General features: G+C 37.5%; 1 protein-coding gene across 3 annotated transcripts in view; it reads right to left on the bottom strand.

Moving 5' to 3' along the window:
• The window catches only part of BLTP3B (bridge-like lipid transfer protein family member 3B), a 59,291-nt gene that overhangs the window by 16,718 nt on the left and 23,320 nt on the right, over positions 1-19,253 (bottom strand). For all 3 annotated transcript variants that reach the window (XM_050896160.1, XM_050896167.1, XM_050896151.1), the window contains exons 6-14: positions 16,443-16,583; positions 15,703-15,873; positions 14,187-14,367; positions 12,759-12,842; positions 7,016-7,198; positions 6,795-6,913; positions 4,789-4,930; positions 3,768-3,961; positions 288-1,786 (exon numbers count right to left, since the gene is read on the bottom strand). In XM_050896160.1, the coding sequence (XP_050752117.1) occupies positions 288-1,786; positions 3,768-3,961; positions 4,789-4,930; positions 6,795-6,913; positions 7,016-7,198; positions 12,759-12,842; positions 14,187-14,367; positions 15,703-15,873; positions 16,443-16,583 (2,714 nt within the window). The remainder of the gene's footprint in view (positions 1-287; positions 1,787-3,767; positions 3,962-4,788; positions 4,931-6,794; positions 6,914-7,015; positions 7,199-12,758; positions 12,843-14,186; positions 14,368-15,702; positions 15,874-16,442; positions 16,584-19,253) is intronic.

Raw genomic sequence — 19,253 nt, 5'->3', positions numbered from 1 at the left:
GATAAGCATAGAAACAACATGCATTCCTGTAGATATTTGTGTTAATATTTTTCTCGATACATATTTCATAACATTTAAACTGAAAGTAAATACTTTAAATCAATTACCTAACAGTTCATTTTAGCTTTCATTGAATGCTGGATACTGCATATATCTTTATACACTTATAAAATTTTCATCTACTAGATGTTCACTTCCTCTGACCGTTACTAAAAGTATGTGGCCAATAAGATTGATAAATATTTTCAAATAGTAGGAAAACTGATTTAGTATTAAATCTTCTATACCTTGATGAAGACTGGGATGCAAACATTCTAACTGAAGTCACTTTGTCTTTGTTGATTTCAAGCTCTTCAGATTCTAAGACAGTTTCTGTTTCCAAGTCAGTGACTTGGTTAGGACAGCCTTCAGTTGTGCCTTCCTGTTCATTTAATTTATTTGAGAGTATGTTTTTGTCATCCTCTTTATCAATGAAAAATTCAGTAGAATCTTCTCTCTTATTTAAAATGGACGCTGAATCCCTAGGATGCAAGCTGCTTTTCTCACTTAGAGGTCCACAGACCTCCTCTGAATCACTTCTACTAAAAAGTCCACTGCTTCCTCCTTCACTCGTATCTCCCAAACCTTTATCTGATGCATCATCTGAAAATGACATTCCTTTCTGAAAATCCGTATTACTGTCTGATTTAAACAAAAGAGGATCTATTAAAATTCCTTTATTAACTTCAGCATTCAGAGGCTTGCAGTCATTTACGTAATCAAAATTAGTAATACCAGTTTGCACTATCTTACTGCCAACTAATTTACTCTCTGAAGTAAGAGCTTCCCCATTTCCCAAAGGGGAGAGTTCTGATGCCATAGGACTTCCTTCTTCCACAACTGGAGACTTACAAGGGTTTCCCTGAGTCACTGGATGGAGTAGTAAGGCTAGTTCTGCACTTTTCAGTAGGATCCCAATGCAGACATCTGTTTGCTTTGCAGGTTTTCCTGTCACTGCTTCTACGTCATTCCTTAAGTTTTCCAGGAGCAATACAAGAGATTCATGGAGAAACAGCAAAAAAAGATACTGGTAATGATTGATCTGCATGCTTACGTGCTTCTGAACATGGACAAGAACATGTACATCTGCATCAGAGGAAGAGCTTTCAGAAAGCACTCCTGAAGTGTCTGACATTTGAATGCCATTGGTCAAGGGCTCCGTCTCACTGCTATAATATTCCTTTAGAAGTTTTTTACGTTGCAGTCTATTAGCAAGATCACTAGATTCACTTTTTGGAATGTTCAAAGCTGTCTGATTATGCAATAAAAGCTCTTTTTGTGACTTTGCAAATCTTACTGGCTGGCAAATCCAAAGTGAAAGTGGGAATGAGTCCACAAAGCTTATTGGTCGGCCTTTCCCACTTTTTGTTCCTTCATAATCTATCCAAAACTGGGAAAAATGCAAGGCCCAAACATCAGTAGCTGCAGATGTCTTTAATGCATATTTATTCAATTTTGGGATGATATAACCTTTATAAACGTCATGCATTTTAGTATCTTGTTCATGAGCATGTCTCTGGAAGATTGGATGCAAAAGATTAAAATTCTTCTGGGACTTAGGAAAAGCGGTGAAAGTTCTACTGAAAAATTCACAGTCTTTGAAGTTCTGAAACAAAGCTTCTAGATCAGAGTGTCTGCAGTTTGGCGAGTATCTTGTATTCGTAGCAATCATCTCCGAACTTTGAATGGAAAGTGCACGAGGTTGATCTTTATGAATTTCAGGTTTGTTTTCAGATGGGATGATGAACTGCAAGAGAGAAATATATTTTGTCTAGTTAGAAATATGGAGATTAAGAAGGTATAGAATTAAAGAAACAAAGTAATAGCCATGACAGCTAAAATAAAGGAATATAATTATAATTTTATGAGAACTGAAGTATACTAACACAGAACAGGGATAAGTCAGGCTGACAGATTACCATTTGTGTTTCCTCTGATTTTTAAGAAAGATGCTGTGGCATCTAAAACTCAATGTTTGTACAAAAACGTAAGGTTCTCAGGCTTTTATCTGAAGGATGTAGATTTAGGTCAGCTGTATTAGGCTGAAGTGTTTCATTTCTTCAACTCAGAAACAGCTTGGCAGAAAGTTTCTTCAAGTGTTCCAAATATTTACAACTTTGAAAAACAGAGAATTATAATTTGGAGTTCAATCTGATTTGTCAAATAGGATTTTTCACTACACCGAGTACTACAGTATTTTCTTTCTATGTTAAGATACAAGGAAACAATTAAATGTGCTAACACAGCTAATATTCTTAACGTTGCAGAATACAGAATAGGTATTTCTTATCAGACCATTATCTGATAATCATAACAAATTTTTTTCATCACAAAAATAAAAATATACTCCAACTCCTAAAAAACAACAAAATAGTTCAGTATACTGGATTTAATTTAACTTGCATATCTTTAGTGCAAGTTTTAAAGGAAATATATATTTTATGCCAAATCCTGTATCTGACGTTGTTAACATGGACCTTGGCCACATTAGTTTTGCCAGTATCCGTGACACTACCTTCTGTCACAACATCTCCATGCTGGATCTAGAAAGATCAGAGTAAAAAAGTCATCCTAAAGACACTTAAAAGATGGGAGTGATGAAGCTTCTTCATGTAAATAAAAGGACTCAGAACAAAATAACCAAATATGTAACTATATAATAATTAACTATATGATATGTAAACATCAAGCACACCAGTAATAGATTCATAATTTGCTAGAATAAAAATAATGCAGTTAATACAGGGATGAAATAATTAATACAAATCAAGGTTTGAGGGATTTAAGAATACTTTTGCCTTCTCTTAGTTTAGTGGGCTATTCACATATAGTAATTCAATACTAGATCAGCCTGTATTTGTAGTTGCCTGGCTGTTAGCTCTCAATTGTTTTCATTCAGTACAAACCATGTCCTTTGCAAACTAAATATGCACCAAGAGCCTTAGGAAGATAACCATCTCTCCACACACTGACTTTTTAGAACCCTTGAAACCTCTCCTGTGGGCACCATCGAAAAGACTCATTGTTTTGTTCACCTCTGAACCTTGGAAACCAATGCCCAGTGCAAATCGGAGGGGGGGTGGAATTTGTCTGCTCAGTAATCCTTCTCCTCCAAAGAAGACAACAAGGGAAGCAAAAATCTGATGTTCAGCTGCATTAACAAGCGGCATTCCTCTGCAATAAACATATAGAGAACTTGTGTACCTGAACTACAGCCAATGGTCAGCGTGAAACAGAAAATGGTGAGAATGGGTTTTGGAAAAGGAAATAAACCTTCAGATGAACTGCTGTCTTTACTCCAGGCATTCACTAACAAGACGAAAGAGTTCTGATATACTACAACCAGAGGAACAAGGGAGGGCCCTTGCATTAATACAGAGTGCAAATACAGATTTTTTGCTAGTTATTTTTACTTCAGTGCTCAATTTTTTTTTTCTGCTATGTCAGCTTCATTGAACACAGTGAAATAATGTGTTAATACTCCCAATTCAGGTCTTCAATACAAAACCTAAATACCCCTAGGACATAGATGAAGTAGTATGGAAGACAGATGTCTGTCTTCAAATCATCATATTCTGCATAGTTTTCCAGAGCAGCGTTGCTTATTGCATGGGTTCTTTGTTCATTTATTTGTCCATTTATGCCTCAAGCTGCTTTGCTAACAGCTTTTCAGAGTAAAAGTATTTTCTTCCAAGGAACCACAAAACCCCTCCTCAATGACAGCGTACCTTTAACATTAGTCCATCAACTCTAACATCAACATGTTCATCTGATTTTGAATTGTCATTTAACTTGTACATGGCCATGAACTGAATAAGACTCTGTTTCAAATCCAACACAAACTGATTTAGCCAAAGAATACTTCTCTCATCCAGGGTGAACTGTAAAGCATTCAGCTGGCCATACAAATTTGGACATGGAACTAAAAGAGAAAACAAAACAAAATAATGAGAATAAGTAAAATGTTTAGGGGTTGTTGGCTGGGGTTTTTTTTGTTTTGGGGGGTTTTTTCGGTTTGTTTGGGGTTTTTTTGTTGTTTTTTTTTTTTTTTTTTTTAAAAAGTGCAGACTTACATTTTCACCAGTATTTTACATCAGAGAAAGAATGGAAACCCACTCCTTTGGTCCCAAGGAAGAATAAATTGTTAGGGGATATCTAAAGTGATGCTTCTTTCTCTCACTCCAAGCAAGTTACTGAATTTTTGAATGTAAAAGCTAATATTAGAATAGAATGAAGTCTGAGGAGAGGGGGAGAATGTCCTCATTACAGAGGAAGGGCAGGACCAAGGAGATTTGCTGTCCTCAAGTCCCATCCCCAAGAAATCCACTGACATTTCTGTATATAAAACAGGGCCAGCCCCATAACACATTAATAAAAATAACTCCAGCAGATCTTTGTTGCATCTTAGATACTATTGCAATAGTTTGAGTTCCTTTATGTAGCCATTGAGTTCTTTTATGTAGCCAGACAGTGGAACTGCAGAAACAATACACATGTTGGAGAATGAATAATTTATGTGTCAGTAAAAATTCTGTGAGTGTTTTCAGACTTAAAAACCATGTTTATAAAAACCAGTATTTATAGGAGTTTGCCAGGGGCAAGCACTGTGGAAATGGAGCAGTGTTGTGTTTTTCCCATTTTAGAAAGCCATTACCTATTTCCAATCATCAACCTGGAATCAGTATTAAGCTTCATAAAGGTGAAAGTAACACATAAAATTTATGGTTCGGTACGAAAAGGTAGTCTTACTAGGAAAGTCCTTTCCATCTGGGTAGTAATATTCCGTGAATTCAATATGAATAGCTGGCATTTCTGGTGGAAGATAAAGTGACTTTTTATTGCAAGAGATCAAAGCTTTAGGGGAAGAACGACACTGGTCCGCTGTTGAAACCTGCAAAAGATAAAAGATCAATTTCATTAATACCTTACATTTTTATGAATCATTAAGCATTTGTAGTTGCAAGGTACTGCCCCTAGTACGGTAACATTCCACTGCTCTCAGATGTAGATCCCCAACTACACAAAGTGTTGACAATGAGAAACACCTAGTTGCCTTGTAGTAGAAGCAATACACATAGAACAGTTTCACAAGAAAACTATATAGTATTAATGGTACCAGATCCTCTTCCTTCATGCGAGGCAGGAGGCAGCAGGTCACTTTCAAAGGCCTTCAGTAGAAGCCCATAATGATCTGACATCTTTATTGCAAACACTACAGCTCCTGTATAAGCAATTATGCTAGGACACAGTATATTTGCATACCGTCTGTCCAAAAGGATTCCATATCTAGATGATAAGGGATAGATAAGTTAGATGAGTTTATTACACAAGTGTTAGGAAGTCCTTGTACTGTCATAAGGACAGATTCCAGTACATGGGCCAACTCTTGACTGTATACTGCTAAGCAAGGTGTTCAGCATGCACCTGGCAGAGGTATGTATGCTTGGCTATGCCCAAAAGTCTACTTCACAGGAGAATCAAGACACTATAGAACAGTAATCCTCCATTTCTGTTTCCTTCCAATGTAAATTATGAAACAAGAAAGAGACCACCTTTTGATATATATTTGACCTTCAATTTCTTGGACTGTACCGTAGTTTAAAAACTATGTTGTCAAAACAAAGCTCTTTCATCCAACACTTAGTAGGTCAGACTGCTAGTTTGAAATCAGCCAACGTATTAATATTAAATATTAATATGATGATGTCTACTTGTATTAGTTTCACTGGAAATAATGAATATATAACCTTTATAAGCCTGCTTCACTCTATGTAGCTGTTTTCAAGCTGCAAACATGTCTGTATTAACACACACAAAAATTCAAGTAATAACAGATCTATTTAGAAAAACAGCTTTTTGTAAATTGTATAGAAATAATGACAATTAAAAAAATTGAAAAATTTTTTGAGACAAGCATCTGAAGAGTAGAAGGCAAATGAAAACACCAATGGTACAAAATGATATTATAAAACCACTTCAAACCCAGATGAAGACTCCTGGCAGCAAGCTGCAACCTCCCACTCTACCAGAAGCGATATGGCAAAAAAGCATTGAAAATTGGAACAAGAGGAAGTAGAAGTCACAATGACTAAGGGAACACACTAAGCATTTTTGTTAGGACCTGAAATTTAGAGTAGATCCTCCCATATCACTACCGTTCTGCCTTAGAGATGTACTCCTTCTCTATTCCAGTTGCCTCCTATCTGCACCAAAGAGTGAATCTGGACCACAACCAGCAACTAAAACTACTCACTCAAACAAAGGGGGGGGCGGGGGGAAGAATGGTTAAAGTGTCTACTCAAAATATCACGGTGGGGGGGGGGGGGGGGAGGGAGGGAGGGGCTGGAGAAACATTTAAAAAAAAATAAAAATCTTAATTTAACATTTAAAAAAAAAAATCCATGTACTTTGAAAAAGACAGAATAAGAAAAGCATGAAATACAAAACCACATATTAAAATACTGGGTACCTAACATAGTACAATGAAAAGATGAAATTCCAAATGTCAGGATTTAGGGAACAGGAGAACTTGGATCCAAAACATAATTGTGATAGGGTATCATCTAATATAAAGTTGGTAAGAAAATATCCACCAATTTTAACAAAGCAGAAGCAGGCCCATAAAGGTCTAATCCAATAATGAATGGAAAGACTTCTATTAATTTCAATGGGCTTCAGAATTGTCCCTTAAAAACCATAGTTATGTAACAGTCAAGGGCGAAGTAGTCCCAGTTTTACTAACTTGAAAAATGTACCTGATATATATTGAAATCTGCAAGTCTAACCACAATAGGACTAGACATCAGTTTGCCCTTTGGTTGTTGGGAAGATACAGAGGAAGCCCTAGATGTTCCTTTCGGTATCTGTTCCTTGCCTGTAGGAAAGAATAGTGATGGCATCATTGAAAAGAACAGTCTTTTTTAGAATAGTTTTAACATTTCATGGAATTAGAGCATTAGTGATGCAAACAAAGTACCTGTTTGTAGGTTCTGAGGAGATACAGCAGGTGGTGATTTGGGAGGAGAATCTATGACCTGGTCCTTCACGGCCTGCTTAAGCAATTCAACATTGCTTTTGAATTCATTTAATAATTCTTTGGCCCATCCACTTCTGCTTTTAGTGGCATCACTATAATGCATCCAGTGATTGCAGCTGTCTCCTGCAAATAAGAGGAATGGGGGAAATATTAACTCATTTGAAAGTCTGCTTCTAACTGCATAACAAGTTTCCACTATTTCACAATTCTTCTTCAAAATATAATCTCATTGCATGCTGTAATTATAGAACAACAGAAGTTATAACAGACGTTAAAACAGAAGTTATATATTACATAAAAACAAGTCTCACTGCTTCACAACACCACTCAGAAAACAATATAATGTTGCCACCTGCCTTTTAACAGAACTAACTAATGCTCAAAACATCATTGAATATTTCCAGTTCAGAGACATTTGATGACACATTAATGTCATATGTGAGAACATGCAAAAAAACGTTTCATTAAAAAAAAAGTGAGAGCAAGTAACAGAACAATGTTCTCATGCTCACTTTTTCCAAGCTTGTCTTTCCTGCCAGAACTGTATCCTAAGAAGTTCCTGGTCCCTTTCCAGAAATGTATTCTTTTTGTCTTGGCTGTCTAGCACCTTTATGGCACACAAACAAGAAGGTAAGTTCAACCAGTGCTGCAGCACACAGCCTTAAAAATCAAGCCCAGTGGAAGTTCTTTTATTCCTAACGTGTTTCTGTTGGTCAAGCATTTAAACCTCTGAAAGAAATTGAGACCTCTTCAAACAGTCCCTGTAAAGACAGTCTACTAACCTGTTTGATAATAAGGACGCAATACAAATAACTTCTACCAAGTGGTACACTACTCTTTAAATACCAGCATATGAAAACTTACTTTATTTGGGACTTCATGAGGTTTTGGATATTTACACTGTGGATGAGTAGATATAGTTGCTACTAAAATAGGAAAATGCTTTGGGAAAACAACTGTGATTTCAAGTCTAAATGCAAAGATTTCAGCATGGAAGAAACTTTAAAGGAGGGGCCTATCACAAGAGATGACATTTTTCCCCACCCTCCTGCCTCACAGCCTTTTGACGGTTATTCACATCTTTCTAGCTAAGGAAGAAGAGAAAGGAACAGGGAAGAAAACAGAAAGAGAACAAGAGGGCAAAGATACAGTAAATTCAAGTCCATGAAGCTGGGATTCTCCAAAACAGGGCTGAAGTGGGGTCACCCCAAGCATATGCACATAAACCCTGAAGCACCTACAGGACAGCAGCATTATAGGGAAAGCTCTCATACCCCTTCTGGGAAGTCAGTATGGGCAGGTGCCTCTCTGAAGTGCTTGCACACTAACACATGCAGCATGAGGAACATGTGGGAGGAGGAGGAATTAGAGATCTGCATGCACTTGCAGGGCTATGATCTCACTGGTATCACAGAGGCATAGTCAGATAGCACACACAACTGAAATGCTGCAAAGGATGGACACAGGCTCTTTGGGAAGCACAGGCCAAGAAGGCAGGGAGTGTGAGTTGCCCCTTCGGTGAGATCAGTGGGAAAACATGGAGCTCTGCCTTGGGATGGATGATCAGCCAGCTGAGCACTTACAGGTTGGCATTAGAGGGCAGACCAACATGGATGATGTTGTGGTGGATGTCTGCTACAGACCGTCTGATCAGGAAGATGATGAGGCCCTCTTCAGACAACTGGAAGAAGTATCATGTTCACAGACCCTAGTCCTCATTAGGAACTTTAGCCACCCCAGTATCTACTGGAGGGACAACACAGCAAGACACAAGCAATCCATGCAGTTTCTGAAAGTGCATCAATGACCACCACCTAACACAGGTAATCAAGGAGCCACAGAGAGCACATGCTCCGCTGGACCCGATTCTTACAAAAAAGGAAGAACTGGTCAGGGATGTGAAGGTCAGGGGCAGCCTTGGCTGCAGTGACCATGACATGGTGGAGTTTAGGATTCCAAGGTGAAGGAACAAGGCAAAAAACTGAATGACAACCCAGGACTTCAGGAGAGCAGCCTTCGGCCTGCTTGAAAGAGTCTTGTGGGATATAACCCTGGCCAGGAGAGCTGGTTGATGTTCAAGAATCACCTCCAAGTCAAAGAACAGTCCACCCTGAAAAGCAGGAAATCTAGCAAATGTGGAAGGAGGCCTGTGTGGATGAACCAGGAGCTCCTCACCAAATTCAAAGATAAAAAGGAAGCGTACAAGTTGTGGAAACAGCATGAGGTTACCCAAAAAGAATATGGAGGATGGTGTTAGGAATGCCAAAGCCTATCTGGAGTTGAATCTAATGAGGAACATTAAGGACAACAAGAAAGGCTTCTATAGGTGAATCACCAGCAAAAGGAAGAGTAGGGAAAGCTTGGGCTTCCTGCTGAATGGGACAGGGGACCTGGTGACAAACGACATGGAGAATGCTAAGGTACTCAATGCCTTCTTTGCCCCAGTCTTCACTGGTAACACTTGCCTTCAGAATTCCCAGGTCCTTGAGACCTTTGGGAAAGTCTGGAGCAAGGAAACCTTCCCCTCAGCAGAGGAGCATTAACTTAGGAAACATTTAAACAGAGCAGACATGCACCAGTCCATGGGATCCTGGTGAGATGCAAATGAGTGCTGAGAGCACTGGCCAATGTCATGAGGAGGCCACTCTGAATTATCTTTGAAAGGTTATCATTGAATAGTGATCCAGAAAGGTTCCCGAGGACTGCAAGAAAGTGAATGTCATTCCGATCTTCAAGAAAGAGGATGAAGAGAACAACAGCCCAGTCAGTCTCACGTCAAAGAATACTTAAGGGACTGGAACACCTTTCAAGGAAAGGCTGAGATAGCTGGGGTCATTTAGCCTGGAGAAGAGAAGGCTCAGAGGGATCTTATCAATGTGTATAAATGACTGATGGGGGAGTAAAGATGAGGGAGCCAGATTCTTCTCAGCGGTGCCAAGTGACAGGACAAGAGGCAAAAAGCACAAAGTGAAATACCAGAAATTCCACTTAAACATTAAAAAAAAAAAGCTTTTCTACTTTGAGGGTGGTTAAACACTGGACTAGGTTGCCCAGGGAGGCTGTAGAGTCTCCACTCTTGGAGCTATTCAAAACCTAACTGGACACAATCCTGGGAAGCTAACTTTAATTGACACCACTTTAATCAGAGGGGTTGGACTAGACAATCTCCAGAGGTGCCTTCCATCCTCAACTGTTCTACAATTCTATATATGGAGATGTCATTGCCACATTTATCTGTGAAAAGTGAAGAGCAGGCCAGATTGTAACAAGAAAAAAATATTTTAGTGGAGCTGGCACTGATGTCGCTACCATCTGAATTTATTGCTGGTTGCCCAGGAAGAAAACGCTTTCCAGTTTCTCATATTGTCTCAATATATCAGCTTGATCAAGAATTTCCTGTGCTGCAAAATGTCCTACATGATGGCAAATCAGCAGCTTTCTCTGATCATCATCCAGCAACACATCAGCTGCACAGATAATGGATTTGGATAAAAGCTTCTGTAAGTGCAGGTCTGGGAGGACTAGTAAAGCAATGGATTGCTGTACATACAAGGTTTACAACATCCAATAAGTCTGGCTTATGTTAGGGTTATCACAGTCAACAGACGCACAACCTGCTTCATTTTTCTCAAGTACTACAAAAGGCCATTGTTAGAAGGCTTGATTTTCAATGGGTTAGAAATTTATCCTACAGCAATTATGCCTCAGACTCCCTTTAGAGTGTTTCTGGGTGGGGTCCATTACAAAAACAAATAAACAAAAAAACCCCCACAAGAACCCAATCTGCAAAATAATTCATTGTTGAGGGCTTTTTCCTGAAGGATTAATCGCAATTTCCAAGAAGACTACACCAAAAGAGCTATTTCTAAATATTCCATAGGCCAGAGAGGTACAAAACCAGACATCAGCCTGGTAACAGTAACAGAATTATATAGCTCTTTCCTCCTTGCCCACTGTTAGAGAGTATTAATATGGAGTTTCAGTATGCAATATTGCAGAGCCTCGACTTCACGTGATAGCCTCATACAGCAGTATATAGAGGCACGATACCTATATGGCTAGAGAACTCCCTCTGAACTTTCAAGATTAATATGTGCTCCTTTTACTTTGAGTAAAGGGACTCTCCCCTCTGTGATGATAGTTTGCCCACAGAATTGCCACGCTCTTCTAAAATGGTGAGAAGATGACGACCTCTTAAAGTGGAAAAAGAAACTTTCTGGCATGTTCCCTCCCCCTCCACACATACCCCCTATCGGATCAGTTTTTTGTCATAGCTTATTAGTGAGACCTAGATTTCTGTTACTTGAACATACTTGTACCGAACACCATTTAAGACTGCAGGAGAACACTACCTTTAGAGGCACCACCTTTGCTCTGCAGATGATCTTTTCCATCTCTGGTTTCATGTAGTGGGAGTTATGTCCCATGTAGCCATTACCTAAAAACATTCTCAGTGAGCTTCTAAAATGCCCATCCAAGAGCCTACAGTGCATGGTTCAATCTGGCCAAGAACCCCTTCCAAAAGAAACAATCTATTTATTTCCCTGGTTCTCTACAATTTCTCTGAGGAGAGCTCACAGAAATCAGAGACAGATCAGACCCTCACTTAGACATAGTAGGAATCAGAAGTGACAGTAAATGAAAAACATAGCTGGGTCACAAGACAGGCATGTTAAACCTCTGTAACTTAAGGTCCCACTTTTATAGGACAGGAAACCAATATCACAAATTTCAAACCATATTAGGCCAATCTATAGCAAAGAAAGAATACTGTTTTTCTTAAGCATATTCGTTTCTGTGTTTGTTTGACCTATGCTAAATTACATTTTTTAAGGTGCAAAAACTATACTGCTACTTATGAATGAAATAGATTGACACTACAAGATTCCATCTGCAACCATGAGTGACAAGAAGGACATGAGGCAAGCTATGGCTGATTCACATCTTTAATGTATGTGGATAATCACTCCAAAATGACTGGTCTGTGTTAGTAAAAAGCAAAACAAAGCACAACCAACCCCCCCCATCAACTAATAGCCCCTCCACTGTACTGGATTGCCTTTGATCTCAAATTCAACAGCAAACTTATTTTGTCTCTTCTAAATTTTTTAGATTTCTTAAAAACATATTTACTAGAAATGATTTGTAAGAAATGCTTCTTTGGAAATCGCTAACATCTGTTTAATAACAATTCCTTAACAAAAGGCTATACAATTGAACCTCTACACACTGGGATTCTTGTTTAGCAAAACAAAATAAAAAAAAAAAACATTGCTTGGAAATGGACACAAAATGATAGACTTCTACATGGAAAAAATCTAGCAGATTGACTCTTGCAAATATCCAATTAGTGAATTCTCAATCTGCCATACTGCCTTCCATTGTCAACACAGAATTCTTTTCATGTCAGAAATGTGCAAACACCGTTTTGTTGACCAAACAGAACAGTGAAAAGGAAAAGCGTTTGGCCTAAAATAGCTCTTTCACAGAAATTAAATTGGTTCCCAGGTTGTTGCTTTTGTTGTTTGTTTTTGCATATAGAAGGAAATAAAAAGGTGTGTATTTCAAATGCTTAGAACATTATTATCCAAGCCGTATACATATATGCACACAAACAAATTTTTTAGTATTCAAGCAAGATAGTTACACTCACAGGTAATTCCCAAAATGCTCACTTTCATACCTGCTTTGTGAAATGGATAATAGTCCACTGTTAAATAGCTGAAGGAAAGCTGCATGGCCCCTCCTGTAACACGTCTATTTGAGTCTGTAAAATAAAACAATGCTCAGCTCTGCAGACATTGTATTTAGCATGTTAGTTGTCATGTTGCTGCATTCCTTTGAACACCTAACAGCTACTTCTTCCTCACCTTTACTGGCTCTCCTTACAACCTCATTATCTTCCCTCAAAGTTTTCATTCAGGTAGTCTTCACTGGTTTCTAAAGATCAGCTTGTAGAACTCAGCGTTCTGTACTCAGTCACTACTAACAAATTGCATATTGTTTTAAATGCTATTAAAAAGTAAAGACAATTCTTTGAACACATATGACTGCAGTTTTTCTGAAACAAAACTTTTCACACCGGATATATGATTATGATCAAAGTCAACATTTACTTTCAAGAATATTGTAAATATAATTTGTTTTATTTTATTTGACAAATATTATTGCAGTGAAGAGGTTTTCTGAGAGTCTTCTGTTCTGAATTTTCCACTGCTAAATTTAAACTTCATGGCCAAAAATGAAGGACCAAAGAGATCTCACAAAGAATGATAAATCCCAGCTGCAGCAGATACATTGCATGTAAGGAAATACGTCTCTAGCCAGCAAACCTTATGCTCTGCAAGTGTCTTCCCTAATCAAGGAAATACATTTGCTAAAACCTAAGTTTTGCATACTCTTTTCTTCAGCAGACCTTGTATGCCTCTATAAATTTTTCAGTGACTAGCCAGCTCCTTGGATATACACTGGTATGTCATTCTCTTCTGATCACTTTTAAAGGGCATGAAAGAAGTGTCATTTGTCGTCTTTTTTTCTGATTCTAAATATGGCTATATGCAATAGCCTTTCATTTAAAAACAAAGTACGAGTATTACACACAAAATTATAAGGCCACAGAACACTTGTTCAATTCTTTCTATGTGCTGTAGAGCATACCAAATTCTCTAAATTAGTAACACAAACAGGCCTGCTCTTTTATTAGTCTGTATTTTACAAGAGTATTACAGAAGCAGATTGTATAGTGACCCTTTCAAGCCACAGTAATATTGCCACTGCATTCTTCATAACCCAGTTAACTTATAATATAAAAGAAAAAAACAGCAGTAACAATCAGACTGGACAGAATCAGTTTCTAGAAGACAGGAAAAGCACTGAAGCTACTAGCACTCTTAGCAGTTTTTATTGCATTTATTCTAAAATAATTACATTTAATAATGAAATGTTGTTCTGATAGAGGCATCTAGCTAATTTTAAATGTGTCTACAGACACTGAAGACAATTCTGAATATTCCTCTAAAATAAAGACTCTTGATTAACATTACTGTATTCCTCAAAACGTCTTCTAAAGATGATTATGGTTCACAGGCATGTTACTTTAAAAAAAAGTTACCTTTTTCTTTAGAATGGATATCATCACATATATGTAGGTCCAAATGGGAAATTACTAAGTGATGAGAAGTCTCCTTAACATCAAAATCATTAAACAATTTCACTATTGCATCATTTTGATCAGGTGCTGCCGTTGTCTGGTGCGCTTTCACCTGCTGAGAGCTGGGTGCAGGGGCAGAGCTCTGAAAAAAAATATTTAGTCATATTGATTTATAAAGTTTATCCTTCCTTTCAAGCATAAGAATCCTTTTACTTACTCAAAACAGGCCTTTGAAATAAGGAAAAATCTGCACCACATGCATTCACCTTGGATCGTTACTGAGATTGAAGTGTGCTGTTTTAGAATAAAGCTAAGTTGAGCTAATAGCTAGGTGTCACAAAGACGCAATGCCAGTGCATCCCCCATTCTTGCCTTCCCCCAAACTTCTTCACAGCCCTGTCAGTTGCAGCACTGGTATTTTTCTAACTTTTGTTGCAAGCTGTTCAGGGAACTAAACCGGCAGAAAACTATCAACTTTTTGTTGGGCTCATTTCTGCCAGTTTAGTTCCCCAAACTACATCATAATAGGGTCAAACGTGAGCTGGTGCCAGTACCAGGGAATTGGTGAGATACAAGTACAGGAAACTGAAGAATCAGAACATCCCTGCTCAGTAACAGCTAACCATTAGATTGCTGCAGCTAAACCATGAAATCACATCGTAAGTCATCAGGACCACCACAAGAACCGAACTCTCCATTACAGTACACTAGCTTTATTGTAAGAGATTCTATACAAATGACTTTACTCACTCAGTCTTAGCAATAAATTATGTTTTATTTTTATAGGACTACCTTTTATTAGTGTATTTGTGCTGCTTCTTCACAGACAAGATGTCCCTCCCCCCAACACTCACAAAGCCCAGTTGGTCTAGTCTGCTGTATGTGCTGAAAGACCACCAAGACTTATGTAAGACTACCTTACATGCAGCATCAATATCACATCTATGCCAGCAGAAATATGTTAAAAGTTGAATTATTTTTCACTATATATTCCAACAAGACAGCTGCATGAAGGAAAGCTCTTACTAAAAGCTAATATTTCAGTACCATGAAAACAAACTAGATAAGCACTTTAAACCATTATAGTAAGCATATCTATCCATACATTAAGGTTACCTTAGTGCGTTTTAATTTTTTTTTTTTAATTCATAACCAGAAAATATTTGGAGAGCAAATTTACTAAATAGTTAATCAACTGTCAGTAAATAAAGAAGTCTAAATACTCTGTACATGGACAAAGAAATAAAACTTTTTTCTTTCCTGCAATTAACATCAATACACAAAATCTTGTAAAATAAAGTCTGTTTTATAAAGTCTATTTTATACTACTGTGATTCATTCTCAATGTAATTTAAGATAAACAGCTGAATGAAAATGAGTAACTGAAAATTCTCTAAAACAAATTAACACAACTAACCACACTGCGTTGTATTTTAGAACACTGATAATGATATAGTGAGACAATCAATTATCATACCTGTGCTGTTTCAGAAGCTAAGCTTTTTCTCTGTTCTGTTGATTTCTCTATGGCTTCACTAAGAGATTTGGCATACTGCACCATGGCTTTCAACTGAGAATCAGTCAAAACCCACAGCAAATCATCCAGAATCAGAACCAGTTTTGATGCCACCACATTACAATCCTTTAACTGTAGAATAAAAATTTAAACAAGTCAAATGGGTCCATTAAATACTTACATTTCTTATATCAAATACAAGAAAAAAAGTTGAATGCAAAACCACACCTGCCAAAAAGCAAATTTCTTCCACATAAAAAATACGTTTGTTATTTATTTTAAATTGTATTCCTCTCATTAACTAAAAAGTACCTAAGATATAGTATATTTATGCCTCACTTTTTATTTGTTTGGCATGCATTTGATATTAAACTGATGCATTTCTCTAAATGTAAGTAATGTAAATATTGCCTGAATCTAGAGAGGTAAGACAACAGGCATCATCATAAGCAAAGCTCTGCAGATCAAATGATTTCATTAGTAGGACCTGTGCAAGGTCTTCATCTTCAAATTCTGCCTGCAATATTTATTGTAAACTCGACAGTCTTACCAATTATATGCTATTAAAAATTTAGTTCACGGAATTCTACATTTTATATGATGTAAATTTAAAACCTTTACTATGTGCAGATATGCATTAAGAGCATGAGTTAAAAATTAATTCATAAAATAATAAAAGATTTCAAACTTTTCAAGTTTACCCTTCTTTTAAGCGTGACCCTAATTTTTGATTGGTTAGTAATGAGTCGAACTGGAGCACTCATGATTTCATGCTTAGAACTCTGGATTGCATCTGCTTCTATTCTGATCATCTGCCAGTTGATTTCTTTAAAAGTCAAAACCTTTAAAGAGAGAGAAAAAGAGAAAGACACCTTCATGCAACATGACAGTTTACTTGCGCCTAAGCATGCGTATGTATGTATCTGTACATAAATACACACACACATACACACACACTCGCATGTATCCTTCAGGCAGAGCCATATGAACAGAACAAATACAAGTCACTTGTTAATCTAGTTACAGGTGTCAGGAAGTAAAGCCCTGATCCTTCTCTCTACCTCCAGAATGTCACAGAAATGTTAAGCTAGTTCCAAGCATGCAGAGGTAGCAAGCAATATATTGCTAAAAATATTCAGAAGAAAATAAAGGTCACAGTTTTTGCATACTAGGTTGCTTTTGGTAGAGGAAAAAAAGAAGATTGTGTAGTTTAGTTTCAAAATGCTAAATCCTAGTATATAGGAAAAGAGCGAGGAGGGAAGCAAAGCTACAGGATAAGAGAGGGTTTTGGAGTGTTTTATTTCAATTAAAAGAGAAAGTTAAACTTTGAGCACATTGTGTGCCATTTGAATCCATTACATGGATTTCTAGAAGACAGAGCAAGCAAATGTTAGAATACTGATACAAAAGCAGCAAGTACAGCTGAATACTGAAAATGAAATACGGGAAAATGAATGATTGTCCAGCAGCAACATCATGGAGAACATCAAATGAACAGGACATTAAGAGGAAAAAATGTTAATTCTAGTTTCCCTAGAACTCCTTCCTACATTACTCTCTGCAGAAAAAAAGATCAGCCATGGGGAAAGTGGAACAGGGAGGAGTTTGTTTGGTACATGTCTTATTTTTCAGCTGTCATTCTCCTCTTGTCAATTTGAAAACTGTACAGCCTACATCCTGCTAATATAAGCGGAGACTCAAGAAAAACATACCCTATGTTTGGGAAGGAAGCACACACAATGAAGTGAGCAAGATGGAAAGGCACAGTGCAAAGTAGCCTGAAAAATACTATTTGCAGAAAAGCAGAGTACCTATCCTCCTCATCCAGGAAATGCAGCGTGAATGGAAGCTTCTAAAAAAATTCTAAGGAGATTCCTTATTACGTTAAGTGTAGCTACAGCACAAAGCTAAAAGCTTACTCCCTTAAAATGTAGTTTAGCACAAGTTATCTTTACAGTACAGTGTCAGTTTCAGTTTTTCACCTTTTCATGCAATTTACTGCTAACAAATCATTCACTGCAGTTTCTAGACATTTGTGTTTCCAGAATTCATTGCACTAAAAGGAACACTCCCCAAGGAAAGCTCTGTTGTGTATGGGGCGACTATTCAGAATCAAATTCTTCCTAAAAAGCACAAAATCAAAAAATATGTCAACACAAAATTCCACCTAGTCAAACTTTAATTCTTCCTCTTTAGACTTCATTAACACATGAGCATTAGCATACAGATAAGCTCCAGGAAAGACAAACTGTCAAAAAAATAGTTTTCAACTTATTATTTTTGTGGTATTTTTAACTAACATTCTCTTGGGGTTTCTTTCCCTACATAAAAAGCAACTACCAGACTCCTTAACTCTGAGTAAACTCTGTTTGTTCTGGAATAATCATCTCTAAATGGACAAACATTGGCAAAATTTGAAACACCTATTTATCCAAGGCCAGATGCATGCTAAAATAAGTCTTTCTCAATACAATATACAATATTTAGAATCAACTTTGCACTCAGTATACATTTTACTTTGGTTACATGGGAGAAAGCAAAAGAATGGTGTACACCAATCTAGGACGTCCATGTTAACTTCTCCCAGACAGTAGAAAAGTATGTACTTTACTACTATTACTTTTTTGTATACATATGATTTAGTTATTCCAAGAAAAATATTTAAGTCTTGCATAGGAACTTGATTAAAATTCAGTTAAAACTGCTTAAAGAAAAAAAACCCACCTTATTAGGCAAACCCTCACAAGCAAATAAATAACCAGTTTGTCCTGGTTTCGGCTGGGACAGAGTTAACTTTCTTTTTAGTAGCTGGTACAGTGCTGTGGTTTGGATTTAGTGTGAGAATGATGTTGATAACACACTAATCTTTTAGTTGTTGCTAAGTAGCGCTTATCTTAAGCCAAGGACTTTTCAGTTTCCTATGCTCTGCCAGCAAGCAGGTGTGCAAGAAGCTGGGAGGGAGCATAGCCAGGGCAGCTGACCTGAACTAGCCAAAGGGGTATTCCATTCCATAGAATGTCATGCCCAGTATATAAACAGGGGGGAGCTGGCCGGGAGGCGTGGATCGCGGTTCGGGAACTAACTGGGCATCGGTCAGTGGGTGGTGAGCAATTGCATTGTGCATCACTGGTTTTTTTCCTTCCCCCCCCCCTTCTTTTTGTTGCATTCCTTTTCATTACTATTATTATTATATTTCATTATTACTATTGTTAGTATTATATTTTACTTTAGTTATTAAACTGTTCTTATCTCAACCCACGAGTTTTACTTTTTTTTCCTTTGCTTTCCTCCTCCTCACCCCACTGGGAGGGGGAGGGGGAAACGGCTGCGTGGTGCTGAGTTGCTGACTGGGGTTAAACCATGACACAGTTAAAGCTTTAAAAATAATTAAAAAACAGCAATACACCTTATCCTTCCACATTTAATATACCGTTCTTTTTTCTTTCAGTACTCTTCAAGTCTGCTCTACTTTGCATTTTAAAATGGTCACAAGCTTGGAGAACGTAAGAGGG

The sequence above is a fragment of the Gymnogyps californianus genome, chromosome 1, assembly GCF_018139145.2.
Source record: "Gymnogyps californianus isolate 813 chromosome 1, ASM1813914v2, whole genome shotgun sequence".
Taxonomy (NCBI): domain Eukaryota; kingdom Metazoa; phylum Chordata; class Aves; order Accipitriformes; family Cathartidae; genus Gymnogyps; species Gymnogyps californianus.
This window is presented reverse-complemented; position numbering and strand designations above follow the sequence as displayed.